Source organism: Pleurodeles waltl, chromosome 3_1, assembly GCF_031143425.1.
Source record: "Pleurodeles waltl isolate 20211129_DDA chromosome 3_1, aPleWal1.hap1.20221129, whole genome shotgun sequence".
Taxonomy (NCBI): Eukaryota; Metazoa; Chordata; class Amphibia; order Caudata; family Salamandridae; genus Pleurodeles; species Pleurodeles waltl.
Window position 1 is genome coordinate 835,786,087 of NC_090440.1, and position 17,515 is coordinate 835,803,601.

General features: G+C 44.4%; 1 protein-coding gene across 1 annotated transcript in view; it reads left to right on the forward strand.

Moving 5' to 3' along the window:
• The window catches only part of OTOG (otogelin), a 956,473-nt gene that overhangs the window by 462,120 nt on the left and 476,838 nt on the right, over window positions 1–17,515 (forward strand). Inside the window, exon 28 of the mRNA XM_069221482.1 lies at window positions 9,102–9,218. Coding sequence (XP_069077583.1) covers window positions 9,102–9,218 — 117 coding nt within the window. The remainder of the gene's footprint in view (window positions 1–9,101; window positions 9,219–17,515) is intronic.

A 17,515-nucleotide genomic window follows, 5' to 3' on the forward strand; every position in this document is an offset into this window, starting at 1 on the left:
CTAGTTACATATGTGATCATACACTTCTGAAATGATCAAAGTGACATGATTCAACAATTCCAAACGGATGGTGTATGCCTCTATGCTGATAGGGATGTTGGCATATATGGGTGCCTATTTGGTCATAAGATGGTGGCTGTGCAAGTTTACGATGGTGGCTGTGTGTGCATCTGGTTGTGGGTATATGGGATTGTGTTGGTGAGTACAGGATTAGGATTGTTGGTGTCTACTTCTTTTATGTTTAGCATGTTGGAGTATACTTTTTTTATGTGTGGACATATGCTAATGTGTAAGTCCATGTTTAATTTTGTGTAAGCAGCCTTACAATGGTGGGTATGTTTCCATATAATGATGGGTCAGAGTACTTATGAAAATGTGCATGCTGGTATTTCAGTCAGTCAAAATAACTTTATTCGGCGTGTTGCCATAAAAGTACACATGCATACATAAAAATCATCATAAAATACAGTACTTATTTCATAATTCGAAGGCAAGTCTATAAGATCTAAGCTTACCGCCTAAGCTTCCTAAATCGGTATAAAATAATAAATACTTATAAAATCGTATATAACAATAAGACGATATCTAGTTTCTATTAATAAATATTCACATTACCAATTCGGTTTCTAATTGTGATAGCGGATTTAATAAAACTAAGAATAGAACTGCACATTTGTTTGGATGAAAGGCTTTGAATGCCAATCAATCCTTCTTTATATGAAAAAGTGTGCAAATTACGCAAAATAGGTAACAGAAAGGTTTTCCTAGGAGCTGAGTAAAGTGTACTAAATAAAATAAAGTGGCAAGTACTTTGTTTTGAAGAGTTATCACAAGGGCATGGCGGTAATGTTTTTTCCCACACGCATTTTGTCAGAAACGCCACTCTAAAATTGATCATGTTAAATCTAAAAAGTACGAGTAAAGAATATAGAGAAGGGATCGGGAACCAAACAAAATAAGGTTCTAACAAGTCCGATGATGGAATTTGTACATATGAATTAAAAGAACTCAATTTCTCTGCCATTTGATATCTAAGGTTCATAACATGCTCTTTGTGTCGGAGTGTAACAATTTCTTTCGCATTGGTGGGCAAAAGCTCTGGTTTGAAATACATAAACTCCAAGTCGAAATTTCGAAAACCATTGTGAACAAAATTTAGCCATGGAATTTTGTTGCAATTTGTTAATGAAATACAATCTTTTACACAATCATGTGTTAAAGTAGCCGCCGGATTTGACCATATTTTTATCCATAACAGAAGGGGGGCAATATCTATCAAATCTGTAATGTAGCGGATTCCCAGCTCCTCATGGCATAAAATATTTGCTACGTTCTTGGGTACCATAAGTAACCGATGAAGGAATTTATTCTCTGCCAGTTGTAAAATACTTGGATTGATATATCCCCAGATGCCACCCCCATAAATCGCCGCCGAGACACATTTAGAATTGTAGAGCGTGATGATCTGGTGGACCGGTCTATGCCCTAATCTACGGGCAAAGCGGAAGATTGCCTCAACATTTCTTTCCAATTGTTGGAACTTAAAATTCAGATGGGATTTCCATGACAGAGGGGAACTTAGATACAGGCCGTGATAGCAAAAGTCTTTTACCTTTGTTAAGGTGTTCCCCCCCATTGTAAAACATTTGGTGCGTGTGTTTTTAGGATCGCAAGTCATGACGTGTGACTTTTTAAAGTTGACTTTCAAATCAAGCTCTCGTGTATATGTTAAAAAAAGATCCACAAGGGTCTGTAGACCATTGGCCGTGCGGGCAATTAAAACGGCGTCATCGGCATATAATAAAATTGGCAATTGTCTAAAACTCATCCTTGGGAAATACTTACCATTTTGGGCTAAATAACTATGCAAGCCATTTATGTACAGCAGAAATAAAAAAGGTGCCAGAGTGCAGCCCTGTCTAACACCCCAATTGGATGCAAGTGGATGAGACCTTTCGCCATGTTGTCCAAACTGAATTATAATAGAAAGGTCAAAGTATAAGCGTTTAATCAAATCCCAAAAATCTTGCTCAATCCCCATTGTATCCATTATATCCCACAGTTTTGCTCTATTCACCATATCAAATGCACTGGACAGATCTATGAAGGCTAAGTGGATAGGTTCCCTTTTTGCAATAACATATTTGCTAAGAATAAGATGTAAATTTAGGGTTCTGATCCACTGTGCCTAATCCAGGCCTAAACCCATATTGAATTGGCGATAGAATGTTTGTCCTTACAACCCAATCCTCGAGCCGGGTCAAAATGACACTCCCCAGAATCTTTGCCGTGGAGTCAATGAGAGAGATGGGTCTATAGCAAAACGGGTCAAGCCTATTACCCTTTTTGAATATCGGGACGACTGTTGCCATTAACCATGAAGAGGGGATAGCACTTTTAATAGCACTGTTCAGAACATTTGTGATTAGTGGAACCCACAAATCAGGTAAAGATTTGAATAAGTCCACCGGTACCCCGTCGGGGCCAGGGGCTTTCCTTAGTTTCATTTTAGTTATTGCTGCACTGATCTCGTATGCCTCAAGTGAAATGCCGCTCTTGATTGGAATAGGAGTAGCCGAACGTAGGAGGCCACGTGCCTCCCCTCCATAATTGGGATTATTTGCGGACTGAAATACAGATGAAAATGGTCTACCCAAACCCCCTCTGGTATCAGACAGTCATCATCCCTATTTACCTTTCCTGAGAAATATGGGTGATTAACCACCTTCCAAAATTGAGAGGGATCCCGTAATTCCGTGGCTGCCATGAGATCTTCCCATGCGCTAGTGTGTATTTCATTCTTTCTTTCTTCAAGGACTGACTTGTATCTGCCCCTGGCCTGTTTAACTAAATCACGACTGAATGGAATAGTTTTAATGGCTGTCTTTAAATCTCTGTGGGCAGCCGTACAGGCCGAATTAAACCACCGTTGAGGTTTTACGCCTTTGGGATATTGGGCACACGTCAGTGCCTCAGAAATAGCACAGCTTAATGACTCAAAAGCAGTTATAAGGTGGACGCAAGTGGATTGCAGGGACAAACAAGTATTGATGTGGACCTTATTTTGAGTTATAAGGTCCTCATGAAAAGTGTTAGGGTTTACTGTCTCCCATCTCATGCGGGGGCCAGAATTTCTTTTAGAACCCTCTGTCCCTTTATTTACAATCCTAGGTAAGATTACCCTAGTTTTGAAAGATAATTTTATGCTCAAGGGATTATGGTCACTGGCACAGTGAGATTTAATTTTAAAATCCACTATTGAACGTGAAAGTGAAGAACTGATAAGAATAAAGTCAATAATGCTACCATTCGTACTCCCTGTATAGGTGGGTATTTTCCTTATCCAACTGTTTGCCATATCCCTTGCAAAGGCAAGATCAAATTTATAAATAAGGGCATTCAAGGCATTTCCTAAGTTAGAGTGGATAAAATGAGTAAGTGACTCTCTGCCTTCTGTAGCAGCACCACATAAGTGAGGTAATTCATACTTACATAACTGAACATTAAAATCTCCAACCCAGATCATATCAAATTCCCTGTCCTGGAGTTTCCCAGCAGAGTCTAGCAAGTCTGTGAGCTCTTCGAGACTTCCTGGCAGGGCGGCACTTGGAATGTTATTATAAAAATTTAAGAGTAGGATATCTTTCCGTCCGGTTATTGATAATAAAACTACCAAGAAGAAAGCAGAAGACCAAATCAATGAAACCTCAATTTATGGAAGTAATAATGACACAAGTACCAGGAGACCACCACTTGCTCTGCCTGCTCTGGATGGAATAGCTGGCTGAGACACGGAATAGTAGCCATCTAAATAAAAGGGTGCCATATGCCAAGTTTCTTGAAAACAAATGATATCAAATGTAGATATGAACTCCAACCATTCTAAATTTTCAGCTTTAGAACGAAGCCCAGCAATATTCCAACTAATTAAAGATAAAAATGCATTACTTTGCTGGGGCGTTATCCCAGACTCCTTAATTATGGCTGTATCTGTTATAATGTATGAGAAGCTAACTGGCTCATCAGACCCTGTGGATGATTCCAAAGGTATGTGCCCTCCCATCAACTCGATTTCCTGTAAACAATCATTTGGGAGCCCCAAACCCTCCAAGGGTGGGGTTCCGTAAAAGTGCCTTTGTTGAAACAATATTTTGTCCATGGGAAGCCTTCATAGAAGGAAGTGATAGAGTGGGCGGCCCGTAGAAAAAGCTTAATGAATAGACTTTGATCCCACCGTCCCATTTTGCACCCGATGGTAGAGACGCCAACAAGTAATTAACAAAATGAGAATTTGCAAAGTTGATCACTATATGCTGGTATTTTATAGTGGGGGTGTTGAAATATAATGCTTGTTCTGTGGTCTTTAGAGAATGTCTTGCTGTATTATGTAAAAAATGATGTTCTATTTTATGTAGTATGTGACTTTGTGGTTAGAAGAGTGTATGCTTGGGTTAGAAGTTGAGGTTGAGCTAGTACAATGGGCACAGTAGACAAGGTGACGGCTTCACTCTAACTTTTGAATTTTTACTTTTTATGATGAAGCCACTCTTCACATATTAGGCAAACGTAACCTAACTTTCAACTTGATTTTTTAGGGAATTTCAATGTGTCTTTGAACTTTGGTGCTTTTCAATGTTGAGACATGATGTTGCATGTTTGGATAAATGTAAGTGGGTATTGGAATATTAAAAATGTGTTGACATATGATGTTGAGTGTGTTGGCCTATGATGTTGGTTGTGTAAACATATGATGTTGATTGTATGGAGACATGATAGTGGGAGGATTGATAGCCACCTGCATTCTCTCTGTATGCTCTTCTGCAGCCCCTCTTTTTGTACCCCAACACCACCACATCTCTTCTATGTACTACCCTATCACTCCGCTTGCAGCCTATCAGCACAAAGTAACCCATCTCTGTGCCATTTATTCTCATTTGTGTAACCATTTTGTCTTTTTCCCCCCAACTCACTGCCCTTCTGCCCCCCTGTGTGCCCCTCTCCTCTTTTGCTTCTGCAGTTTGTGCCCTCACTCTCCTACAGGTCCAATGTGTGCTCATCCACACCTCCAGTCCCTGTGTGTCACTCTGTCATTCACTTCTTCCCCTCTGTGTGCACCTCCACTCGTCTGAAGCCCCTATATGCTTCCTTGTCATGCCACAATGCCATATGATTTCTGTATGTGCCTCCACACTCCCTGCAGTCGGTTTTTGTGCCACACTGCCTAATCGCCGCAACTTCTCTCTGTGCAACCCTGATCCTACACCTGCAACATCAATGTGTTATCCAGCTCTCCTCCATTTGCCCCAACCACCCTTCTTCTGTCCCAGCACCCCGAAGTCCCTCTTTGTGCTCTTTTCACCCATGGTGCCCATATGTAAGCATCTATGTCCCTGGAAACACATTTCTGCCATCTAGTTCCATCCTTGCCGGATGTCTGTGCTTCTTTCTGCCCCCTGATAGATCCCTATGTGTCCCAATGCACTGCAGCCCCTCTTGGTTCCCCTGCTGCCCAGTACATTCACTATGGGTGTCCTCACCCCCATCTGGGGCATGATGGCCCCTGAGCGCTACGCTGCAGCTATCCATCTGTGGGCCCTTGTGCATTCCTGCAGCTGTGTGGTGCCCTGTTACTGACCCCTATAGACCATGTATGTGCCCTGCGCCCTTTTGAAGCCTTACTGTGTGCACCCGTCTCCCTTCTGTGCAACCGGTCTCTTGCAGCTTCTCTCTCTACCCCTTACTCCTGCAATCAGTTTGTGCTGCCTTTTTCTTATCCTGCAACTTTCTGTTTGTGCTCTACTTCCTCTACACCTGCTCTTTGTGCCCCTGCAGCCCCTATGTGTGATCTGTCCCTCCCTGCTGCTCATTTTGTGCAGCCCTTCCCCACCCTCTCTGTACCCCTACACGCCCTCCAGCTCCTCTGTGTCTTCCATTCCCTGTAGTCCGTTTTTGTATCATATCCCCACTCCAGCCCCTCTGCCCAACCCCATCCTTGCATCCCCTCTATGTGTCCACCATTTCCTGCAGCCCCAATATATGCCCTAGACCCCCGTATCATCTCTGTCTGCTCTGGCCCATGCAGCTGCCTGTGCTGTCCTCTGCCTGGGGGGGTGGGGAGGAAGTGAGGGACAGAGGACGAAGATTTCCCTCAAACCATTGGGCCGGATAAAGTCGATTCAAGAGATGTTTTCCCCTAGTACTTTGGAAATGTGAGGAGGGGACACTTTCCGTTTCAACCACGGTAAAAGATGAGGAGGGAGTTGAAGCCGCCCCAAATTTTGATAATGCTGGAACACCTGATTTCAAACACCCTCACCCTAGAGCAAGGCAAGGGATGGTTTGTGTTAACTGTACCTCCTCACCGTGTGCCAAGGTGACGGGGACAGACACAATGGTAGTTTCAAGATGCCATTATTAATTTTGTATTGTCCTCCTGCTATTGGGCATGATGGGGGAGACTGTGATTATGGCCTCTAATCCTGTCCAGGCCTTGTATCTCCCCAGCCTGTCAAACAATGCAAAGGCGGAACAGATTTTGGCTAAAATAACAGAAGTTCCTTGATGGCACTGAATAGCCTCGTCTCTTCGGTGGTTTCGGATTTTGTCAGCACAGACTCTTCCGATGGGAGATCACCTAAAATTAACCTGCAAAAAATGATGTTGGGATCGTCTTATATCTTTAAAATCATTGGTACAATCTGCATCAAATTCGGGAATTTTTTTAATTTTCTCTAATACATTTACGTTTTCAAGTATGATGCAAAATGGTCAAAGGGGGGAACGCTTTTTTCGATTTTTTTTATTGTCATTTAACATTTCGGTACATACAATGTATAAGGAGCAAATACGTATATGAAGGATCGTAAGATGACATTTATACAATACCTTCTTGACAATTAAACAAATCTCAAACTTGATAACAAAAGACCATAACATTATATGCTCGCTGCAGTTCGTAGTCCCCCTCAAACTCCCACAATCTTGACTATTTAGTGCCATAGGAGATGCAACTACATCCCTGTCCCGAGTGTCTTTATTACTGAATAAGAATAAGCCTATAAAATGTAAATACCGCTGTATGCCCTCAGTAGCTTAATCGCTGTCTGCGATATGGCAGCTTGGCCGTGCAAGTCGTTATTTAATAGTGCATGAGTCATGGCCGTCCAGGACATCAATGCCTCTCACGCTTTCGCATCAGTCCTAGTTTTCCTCAGGTGTGCCTCCCCTGCATACTCCCACTCCCGGAGATCAGCTCTCCAGGCCATGTCCATCTGGGGATCAGGGCTGAGTCAATGTATGACATGCGTCTTTTAGCTACCACCAGGCCTAGGATCGTATATCGTCTAGTGTGTTTTTTGGGTAGGTTATCCGGCAGGTGGCTTAACAAACAATTTTTAATAATTAATGGAACATCCCATCCCGTCACTAACTTTAATTGTGTTAGGATCTTTGCCCAAAACTCTGATGTTCTGGGGCAATACCACATCATATGGACAAAGTTCGCTCCAGCTGGCCTACATCTAGGACAGGACCCAGATCTAGAGGGGTAAATGTGGTGGAGGCTCCTAGGGGAGAGATATGCCATATTAATAATGTGATAATGAATCTGTTTAAATCTAGCAGATGAGGCTGTCCTACAGACCCCTTCATGTATCTTAGTCCAATCCCTGTGAGTAATCCGTACCGTTGCCATAGTTCTTCCACCCTTAGCTGCTTATGGTGCATGTCAGCACAAAGTACACAATATACATATGTAATGAATCGTCGTATCCCGGCGATAGCCAAGAAAGTGACCATATTGTGGGTGGGATCTGGTGCATCAGGGAATGTAGACCATAAGTGGCGTGCCATAGCAGATATTTAAGCATATTGGAGGAACTGTCCCCCACCTAGGTGAAAGGTTGTCTGTTTCTCCTGCAATTATATAAAGCAGCCATAAGCATAAAGATCAGCTAGCACAATGCAGCCCCCCTCTTGCCATTTATCAATTGCCATCATTTGGGCTATACGTCTGAAAGGAGAGATTATCCAGATATCTAAATCTAAGGCCAAGGGGGCTTGTCTCAGGACTCTTTTCACTGTTCTCTCCCATATCCAACCCATTAAGCCTATTAAATGCAGGATGTTTTGGGGATTCCTACTCCCATCATCAGGAGTTCACCTAATTGGTGTCCATCATGGGACCCCACCAAAAGATGTCTCTCCCAATTCCATTCCCCATCGAGCCAGGAGATGGCATGCTGGAGCTGGGCTGCAAAGCAGTATGGTTCTTGATCTGGGAAGCCTAAGCCTCCTCTAGCCCACTCTCTCTTTAGGGTGGCTAAACTGACCTGGCATCTTTTACCGTGCCATAAAAGTTCCAACAAGAGCATATCCAACTCTCAGAACACTTCTTTTGGGACTTCATAGTAGGAGCCCTGCATGATGTATAGACATCTGGGTGAGATGACCATCATGAGAGCTATATCCGAAGTGGGTTCCTGAAGAGTGTGGAAGACTGCAGTCCACACAAGACTCTCCCCATATTATTAGTATAGAACAGGTCCCGTTCTTGCGTTATATACAGGCCGAAGTGCTTGACCTTATCTATCACCCATGGAAGTTCAGTTCTGGGGAGACTTTCAAGGCGTTTACTCGTCAGTAGTCCGAGCGGGAACAAGGTTGATTTCATTGCGGTGACCCGCAGGACAGACACCTTACTAAATTCGGCCATAACATTCAGCATGATGGGGACCGATATATCGGGACACCGAAGGCAAAGGGGGAAAAGTTATTAAGGATGCAAAAACTGAATTTCCTCTGCGGTGAGTTATCAACCTTAATTAGATCAGTAAGTATGTATTTCAAAGTGTATCGTCATTATTTGTCGAAATGTGCAACGAAAATTCCGTAGATGTATTGGTAAAGTGTCAATTTTGCAGCACGTATGCAGAATAAAATCCAATATTGTTGTTGAATAGGATAACCTTTGCAAAGAATGTGAAATAAACCATATGGAAGACAAACAAACAATATGTCTTAAAACAAAATTGGTGTTTTATAACAGAAAGTTTGATAGGGTGATTAATATTAACAGGAAATTTCCATTTTCTTATGTTCAGTGTGTTGACAGCGCTGACATTCGGAATCCCTGCAGCATGAATCCACTGAGAGAGCCCTTTGCCAAAAAGGAATGTGGCATCTTGTTCAGTGAAGTTTTTGAAGCATGCCACCCAGTGGTGAGTACTGACGATCAATTTGGAGCACTGAATTGCCACCTGTAATGCAAAGAGAAGGTATCCTTTATGATAATAATTTTCTTGCACACAAAACAATTATTTGGCTTATATAGAACGGCTGATAAATAACTAGTGCAGTAAAATACTAGCGATCTTCCCAATGTATGAGGTATAACTTGGTGCTGTGAGCCACAATTCTCAGCCCTTCAGTCCATCAGCGTGTACTCCTGTTACTGCACATCAAGCTCCCTGCCTGCAACTCTGCCAACTCTCATTTTTTTGTTGATTTCTTGGTGTGTTACCTTTGTCGTTACCCAGTTTTTCTTGTACGTTTCTGTCCTCTTCCTTGTAAAACTCTCTAACATCTGTAGACTATGTTTACGCCATGTAAAACTGTATTATTAAATAAATAGGTTTCACTACTGCACTTATAACCAACGCAAGAAACTAGAAAAATAATATTTTGCATTGCTATAATCATATGTTGTTCATTCACCAAAACAGGAGTAAATAAAAATAGGACAAAGTCTGCGCTCTAATAGAGTTACTCTAACTTTTCCATGCAAATCTATACCTCATGTAATTTTGCAGGAGTCAGTTTCCTGTCCCACTCCTCCTCGTGGCAGATCAAATACTAGAAAGCAATTCGCTATTTTCAGGGTAGGGTTTAAGGTTCATTTTGGATTTTAAACCAAAGTTCATACCTGCAGGAAAATATTATCCATGTAAAGGAGCTCTTTTCCTTAACACTTTTTAAATTAATTTTGGGAATGTTCCCTTTAACTTTCCCACCCTCGGAATACATTCCTGATTGTTCCACTATTTGAAACGCCTTAAAAAGGTTTTGAAAATACATAATTATGACTTTGTTTCAGCTGCTGAAGTGCTTGAAAAGCTATGGGAACTGTGATCCTTAGAGCAATGGTGGCAGGGTCGGTCAGTGTGGGGGCGAAGTGAGACAGAGCTAAAAAACACAAAATATTCTGAGTAAGAAACTGGATCAAGAATTGGGTTGACTGACTCCCCACCTCAAGAAATAATCACAACGCTTTTCAGAATAAACCCCCTAAGTCACTAAGTTAACCGGAGCTCAACCCCCTCAAAGCTATGGGGCAGAGCAGACAGGCTTAACTTTGAGCAATGTGCAAAGTATTTATGGAGTACAAAACAGTAATAAAGTCAAAACACAATGCAATAAAAACCCTAACCCGAAGTAGAGGGAATTATAATAAATAAAATGATACACAATTTACTAAAATCCAATATTGGCAACCAGAGATGTGAATTTTTAAAGTTTTAGGTACAAATAGCATCAAAAAGCACTAAGCGCCAGTGCAGGTCAACTGGTTGCTGTAGGGCTCGATCCACGCGTGATTTGAAGCCAACCATGTTGGAGCATGGGTGGAATGTAAAGGAGCCAGGTTTGACCCAGTCGAAGGTTTTACCTTGTAGCTTATTCTCAAAAATGGAAATAAAAAATGTTTAGAAATTGGGTCTCTAGTTGGCAGAGGTTTGCACTCTGTGCAAGTAGGGGCCACAGTCCTAGTCAGGGCAAGTAAGATACACACTAAAAGTTTACGTGTGCTCACCCTCTGTTAGGTTGGCACAGAACAGTCAGGCTAAAAAAAAGAGGCAATGTGTAAAGTATTTGTGCACACATACAGCAAAACAGTGAAGACACCACAAAAGGACTCCTCCACACCAGTTTAGAAAAATAGCCAATATTTATGAGTCAAACAAGACCAAAATGACAAAAATCCACCACGCAAAAGCCAACTTATGAATTCTGAAAGATTAAATCAAAATGCAGTGCTTAGAAGACAATAGCTCCTGCCCGGGCTAGTTGGTCGCGCTGGACCAGGGCAAAGCCAAAAGGAGCTCAGGCCAGGTAGAGGAGACACGCAGACCCGCTGACAGTAACTTGGTAGCGTCGAGGCTCGGTGATGATGCTTTGATCCTTAGAGGGGATGAGTCGCACTTGCAGGCAATGTGCCGTTTTCTGATCCAGGAATCTTGGTGATGATTTGAGGTGCTGAAGCAATGAGTACTGGCTCCGATACGTCGGTGCTGCGTCAGTCAAGCCAGAGCTGCATTGTAGGTCAGGGTCATTGCGTCACGCAGTTGGTGAGCGGTGTCCACAGCTTCGGTGCAGGCAGCAGCAAAACAACATTTCTGCAGTGGGATGCGTCGGTTCCAAGTGACACACCTATGTCATTGCATCAGTTCTTGTGTTGCAGCACAACTCTCACCTCCAAGGGCCCATGACTAGATTTGCAACCACTTGGCAGAGAAGGACTCACCTCAGAGGAGCCCAAGTGCTGGTAGAAAGATGCAGGTGAAGTCTTTGATAACCCTAAGACTTCATAAACAGGAAGTAAGCCCAGTCAGGCCCTTTGAGGAACTTTAGATTGCATGATGTAGGGAGTTAGGTCCAGTTCTCTCACTCCGAGGCAAGAAGTAGCAGGCAGCAGGCCAACACACCAGACCAAACAGCAAGGTGGCAGTCCCTCCTGACAATACCACAGTCTTTCTTCCTGGTAGAATGTCCTCAGGCCAGAACTGTTCAGAGTATATGGTATTAAAGGCTCAGTACTTATACCCAAATGTGCCTTTGAAGTAAGGGGGACTTCAAAAAGTGATCTGAAGTGCCCCACTTCCCTTTCAGCCCAGTACTGTCTAACAGGTGGTCTGTGGGGTGTTTCTAGTCCCTTACTTGGGGTCAGGCCACTACCATTTGAGGTGTAAGTGAGAGCCCGTCCACCCTTCCTGCCCAGGAAGACCCATCACTATGCATATGGAATGCAGGGGCGGTTGAGTGTCCTGTATTAATCGCTGTCTGGATGGAATGCACAAAGGTAGCTGTCACCTAACCTTACACAGGATAGATGTGGATTGGAGGCAGGCTAAGGCACAGGATGGTTAAAGTAAGAAAATGCCAACTTCATATAAGTGAAATTTTCAGACCTGCAATTTAAAAACCACCCTTACCACAAGATGCGTTTTTAAATTGTGAGCCCAGGGACACCAAATTCAATTTTTCCATATTTTCCTAATTGGAAATTAAAAGATGATTTAAGGGAATCCCCACGGTTGCCTATCGGAGAGATAGCCCTCGCAAAAGTGAAAAACAAATTTAAGAGTTTTTCACTACCTGGATATGTTAAACTTAAATGTACATGTCCAACCTTTTAAATACACTGTACCCTGCAGTTGGGGCTAACTAGGGTCTACCTTAGGGGTGTCGTACATGTAATAACAAGCATTGGCAAAGTCAATCAGTCTCCCTTTTGCAAGAGTTAGAGCTCTAGGCATTGTAAATAGACCATGTTTTTTTTCTCATGTGTTATAGAGTGGGGTGGATGTATGTGATGCGAATTGATATTATATGGTTTGGATTGGAATTGTTATTTGTGGAGTTGTGTGGTGTGTAATTGTGTGGTATGGAGTGGATTTGTGTAGTGAAAATATGTTGCATGGTGTGCAGTGGAATTATATGGATAGTAATTATGTTGTATTGAGTGCACTTGAATAAAAGGGAAGGTTTGGGCCTGGAAGGTCAAAATGGCAGTTTAAACTGCACACACAGACTCTGCAATGGCAGGCCTGAGGCATGTTTGAAAGGCTACCGCAGTGAGTGGCACCACCACTGCTGCAGGCTGTGAGAAATTAGCCTCTTTCTAGCATAGTTACCCCCAGCTTTGGCCTGTTTGTCAGTGTCTTTGACTGGGTCACTGGTAGCAAGGACCCTAGTGCTTAAGGTTTGTGGCCTTCCTGTCAGTATGTTTCACTGTTTTTGACAGTATGCTTGACTGTGCCACTGGGATCCTGATAACCAGGACCCCAGTGCTTATGCTCTCTCTGTTCCCAGGTTTATCACCACATACTGGTAACCCAGTATGTCACTCCAAATTGGCATACTGGTGCCTCCTTTTAAGTCCCTAGTATATGGTACCTAGGTACCCAGGCATTGAGGTTCCAGGAGATCACTATGGGCTGCAGCATTTCTTTTGCCACCCATAGGGAGCCCATGCAAAGGCTTCTGCAGGACTGCCATTGCAGCCTGCGTAAAATGATGCATGCACCGTTTCACAACCATTTTCACTTATAAGTCACCTAGATGTCAGGCCTGCCAACCTTGAAGGCTGGGTGCAAAGTACCTGTGTGTGAGGGCACCCCTATACTAGCCGATGTGCCCCCCATTTCATCTAGGACCATTTTCCCAGCCCTCATGAGTGCGGAGATGTAATTTTACGCGTGCACTGGACATAGGTCAATACCTATGTCCAGCTACACAATGGTAACCCCGTATATGGCCATGTAAGGTGTCTAACAACTGGGAATTTTACCCTAATACGGATTCTAGTATTGGTTTTACAATTCCATGCACTCTGGGGGCTCCACAGTGGACCCCAGTACTGCCAAAAGAGCCTTCTGAGTTGCTGCCACCTCACAGACATGTTTCTGCCTTCCTGTTGCTTGAGTAGCTCAGGCCCAGGAAGGTAGAACAAAGGATTCCCTTTGGGAGAGGGGTGTTACACCCTCTCCCTTTGGAAATAGGTGTTACGGGCATGGGAGGGGTAGCCCTCCATGCATAATTCAGTCTACGCTGGTTCAGGAACCTGACAAGTCCCTGCCCTGGTGTGAAACTGGACAAAGGAAAGGGGAGTGACCACTCCCCTGTCCATCACTACCCCAGGGGTGGTGCCCAGAGCTCCTCCAGAGTGTCTCTGGGTTTTGCCATTTTGGATTCCAAGATGGTAGGGCACTCTGGGAGCATCTAAGTGGCTAGTTCCAGCAGGTGATGCCAGAGCCCTCCCCTGATAGGGCTTACCTGGTTAGGTGACCAATCATTCTTTCAGGGCTATTTAGGGTCTCTCTCCTGGGTGTTCTCTCAGATTCGGATTGCAAGACTCCAGCAGGAATCCTCTGCATCTTTACTTCATCTTCTACCGATGGAACCACAACTGGACCCTCCAGGAACTCTACAAACTGCAACAAAGAAGCAAAGACAACTTCTGCAACATTGTATCTTCAGCTCCTGCCAGCAACTGCAACTGTTTCCAGGTCGTACATCCTCCGAGGACTGCCTGTCTTCAGCCTGCAGCAGCAGAACTGAAGGAATCTCCCATGGAGTGATGGAGTCACTTCCCTGCTTCAGCAGGCACCTCTCTGCAGCGACGACCGGTGTCGTGGGTCCCAGACAATGAACGTGGATCCAGCAATACGAGTGGTGGACTGAAGTGACCCCAACAGTCACAACGTCCAACTGTCCAACTTTGGTGGAGGTAAGAGCTTGCCTCCCCATGCAAGACAGTATGCCCGTGTACCGCTTGACTTGCAGTTGCCAAGGCTTGTGGGCAACCTTCCAAGATGTTCTTTGTGCACAGCACAGCTTAGTCCCCCAGCAATCCATCCTGCGACGCACAGCTACATGAGTGGTTCTCCGGCAGTGTGGGCTCCCTTTGTGTCGTGCTGCATGGGCCTCTATTTGCACCTTCATTGTCCCCGTGCTTTGGGACTCCTGTTTGCGCTGCCTGGTCTTCTGAGGGCTCTCTGAGTTGCTGTCTCCCCCTCCTCGGTAGAGGCCACCAGGTCCCTCCTGGTCCTGAGCAGTGCCATTTTCCGCTAACCATGAGTTTTGTGTGTGTCAAGGCTTATTGGCAGAAACCAGTGACGCAAACCACACTGCAGTCATCCATCCGGTGTGGGACATCTTCTGCACCAACAAGTAACCCGCATCTGTCTTCTTGGGTGCATAACTGAATTTGTCTTCTCACCGGTGGTTCTTCTTTTGCATCTTCATCCGGGTTAGCAGGGGCTTCTCTTCTCCCTGGACTCTTCAGTGCCTCTTGGGCTTAGTCCCCTCCTTCCACAGGTCGTCAGGTCCAGGAATCCATCATTGGTGTCTCGCAGTCTCTTCTGGTTCTTGCATAATCTTCTATCATGACTTCTTGTGTGTTTCAGGAAACTTACTTTGATTTACTAGTGTTTTCTTAGGCTCTGGCGTGGGTTCAATTACTTACCTTTGGTGTTTTCTTACACTCCCAGCGCCCCTCCACACACTACACTTGCCTGAGCGGGAAACCGACTTTCGCATTCCACTATTTTAGTGTATGGTTTGTGTTCCCCCTGTGCCCTTTGCAACCTATTGTGATTTTCACTATTTGCAGTGTTTTCTAACTGTTTACTTACCTGTTTTTGGATACTACTGTATATATTGTTTATATTACTTACCTTCTAAGGGAGTATAGTCTCTAAGGTATTTTTGGCATTTGTGTCACTGTGAGAGGAGGCCTCTTGTTGGATGGTTAGCCCCCATTTTTTGCCTGATGTTGATGTGTTCTAGAAGTTGGTAGTGCCCAAGGCCCCTTCCAAACAGGTTCCCTAGATCTGTTTGTGATGTTTGGCACAATTGGATACACTCTTAAATGTCCCTATAAGTCCCTAGTAATGGGGTACCCCAGTACCCAGGGCAAGAGATATTAAGAGTAGACGGCTGAGGGCAGCAGCACTGGTTGTGCCACCCTCAAGGGCCCTGCTCACAGATGCACCTAGCACTGCCATTGCAGGCTGAGTGTACTGCAGCAAACCTAAAAAGACAAACTGGACATGGCACACTCTTTGTGTGGCCTGTCCACCCTACCCTGCATATACTGTGTGTAAGTCACCCCTCTGGCAGGCCTTCCAGCCCTAAGGCAGGGTGCACCATACAATGTGTGAGGGCATAGCTGAATGGGCAATATGTCCCCACTGTGTCCTTGCCAAACCTAGGACATAGTGAGTGAACAGAGCAGCCATTTTATATGCATTTACTGGACACTGGTCAAACGCGAGTTTCCCAGTTACATGATGGCCACTCTGCACCCTGGGTTGTTTGGTATCAAACAACTCAGAATGATAAATCCAAACTGGTACCAGTATTGGATTTATTCCTAAATGTACCCAGGGGTCACCTTAGGGTGCCCCCTGCAAAAGCTAACCCTAACTGACACAGTTGCCGACTGGTTCCATCCAGCCTGCCACTGCAGGCGGCCAATATAGAAACCTGAGGGAGAGCCATGGCTCTCTGGTTTGTAAAACAATGCCCTTCGTGGGTGGAGGAACTAACACCCATTCCCTCAGGAATGAGCAACACCCTTGCGGTGAGCTTTAAAGTGCTACTGCTCTTGAAACTCAAGCCCCCAGGCCTGCTGCTAGCAGCAGATTGCTTCCCCCTTTGCAAACTCCCACTTTTGGAGGGGGCAGAGGCGGGAAAACAGACAAAGCGTGGGAGGAGTGGTCTCACTGAGCATGCACCATCCCTAAGGGCTTGCATGCGAAGTGGACCCTCTATTTCATTTTTTCCATGTTGGAATGGAGGAAAATAACCAATGAGGTTTAGGGAAGTCACTCTTCCCACAGGAAGTGGTCACTGTAGTGGGTGTAGCCACCCAAGGTTAAGTGTCCCATTGGACACTACCAGGTTCCCCCTAAAACTCAGTATTTAGTGGGCTCCCCTAGACCCAGAAAGCAGATTTGAAAAGGATTCAAAGAAACAAAAAAGACCAGCACCAAAGAAGACCACAGCAAGAGAACTGAGGACCTCCTGCACAAAGAGGAGGCACCAGACCCTGCCTGCTGCAACCAGGACCCGAAAAACACCGCTGAGAAGGAGCTGGACACTTGACCAACCCCAAGAATCCCCAGGGACCTCCAGGCTTCAAGATTCACCCCAGATCTCCCTTCTGAGTGGAAGGCACCACTCTACAAACAAGCAAGAACCAGCAAACCAGTGAGGGTCACTTTACTGAATCACTGATATCTTCATGACCGGAAGTTGCAGCCAGACCAGATGACACATAGACAACCGCCCGGATGTGATCCTCCTCTGTGCCAAGTTTGTTGGCACTGCACCCTCTAGTGGCCGAGTTACAGCAATACCCTGGGTACTGGTCAGTTGATGTCAGGCCAGCAGAAAACCAGCTCCACCGACTGCTGCGACCATCCTGCAAAGGAAGAGACTGGTAACTCAACTGTACGATTTTTAATGCATTTTTAAAGGAAGCTGTCGGTTGATTCCAATGGTGCGTAATTACACACAGAAAGACTAACTTTGCTAAAACTTTAAAAAGCCACTTAAGGTATCTTAAAGATCTTGGTCTTAAAAATTATATAAAAGTCTAAAGTACTTTTATAAAATCTGGTCTGGAGTTGTACGCTGAGTGTGTGCAGTGCATGATTGGATTTGTGAGTACAGTAAATGCTTAGCACATCTCCTGGATTAGCCTAACTCCTCAACAAGCTACTTTAAAAATTGG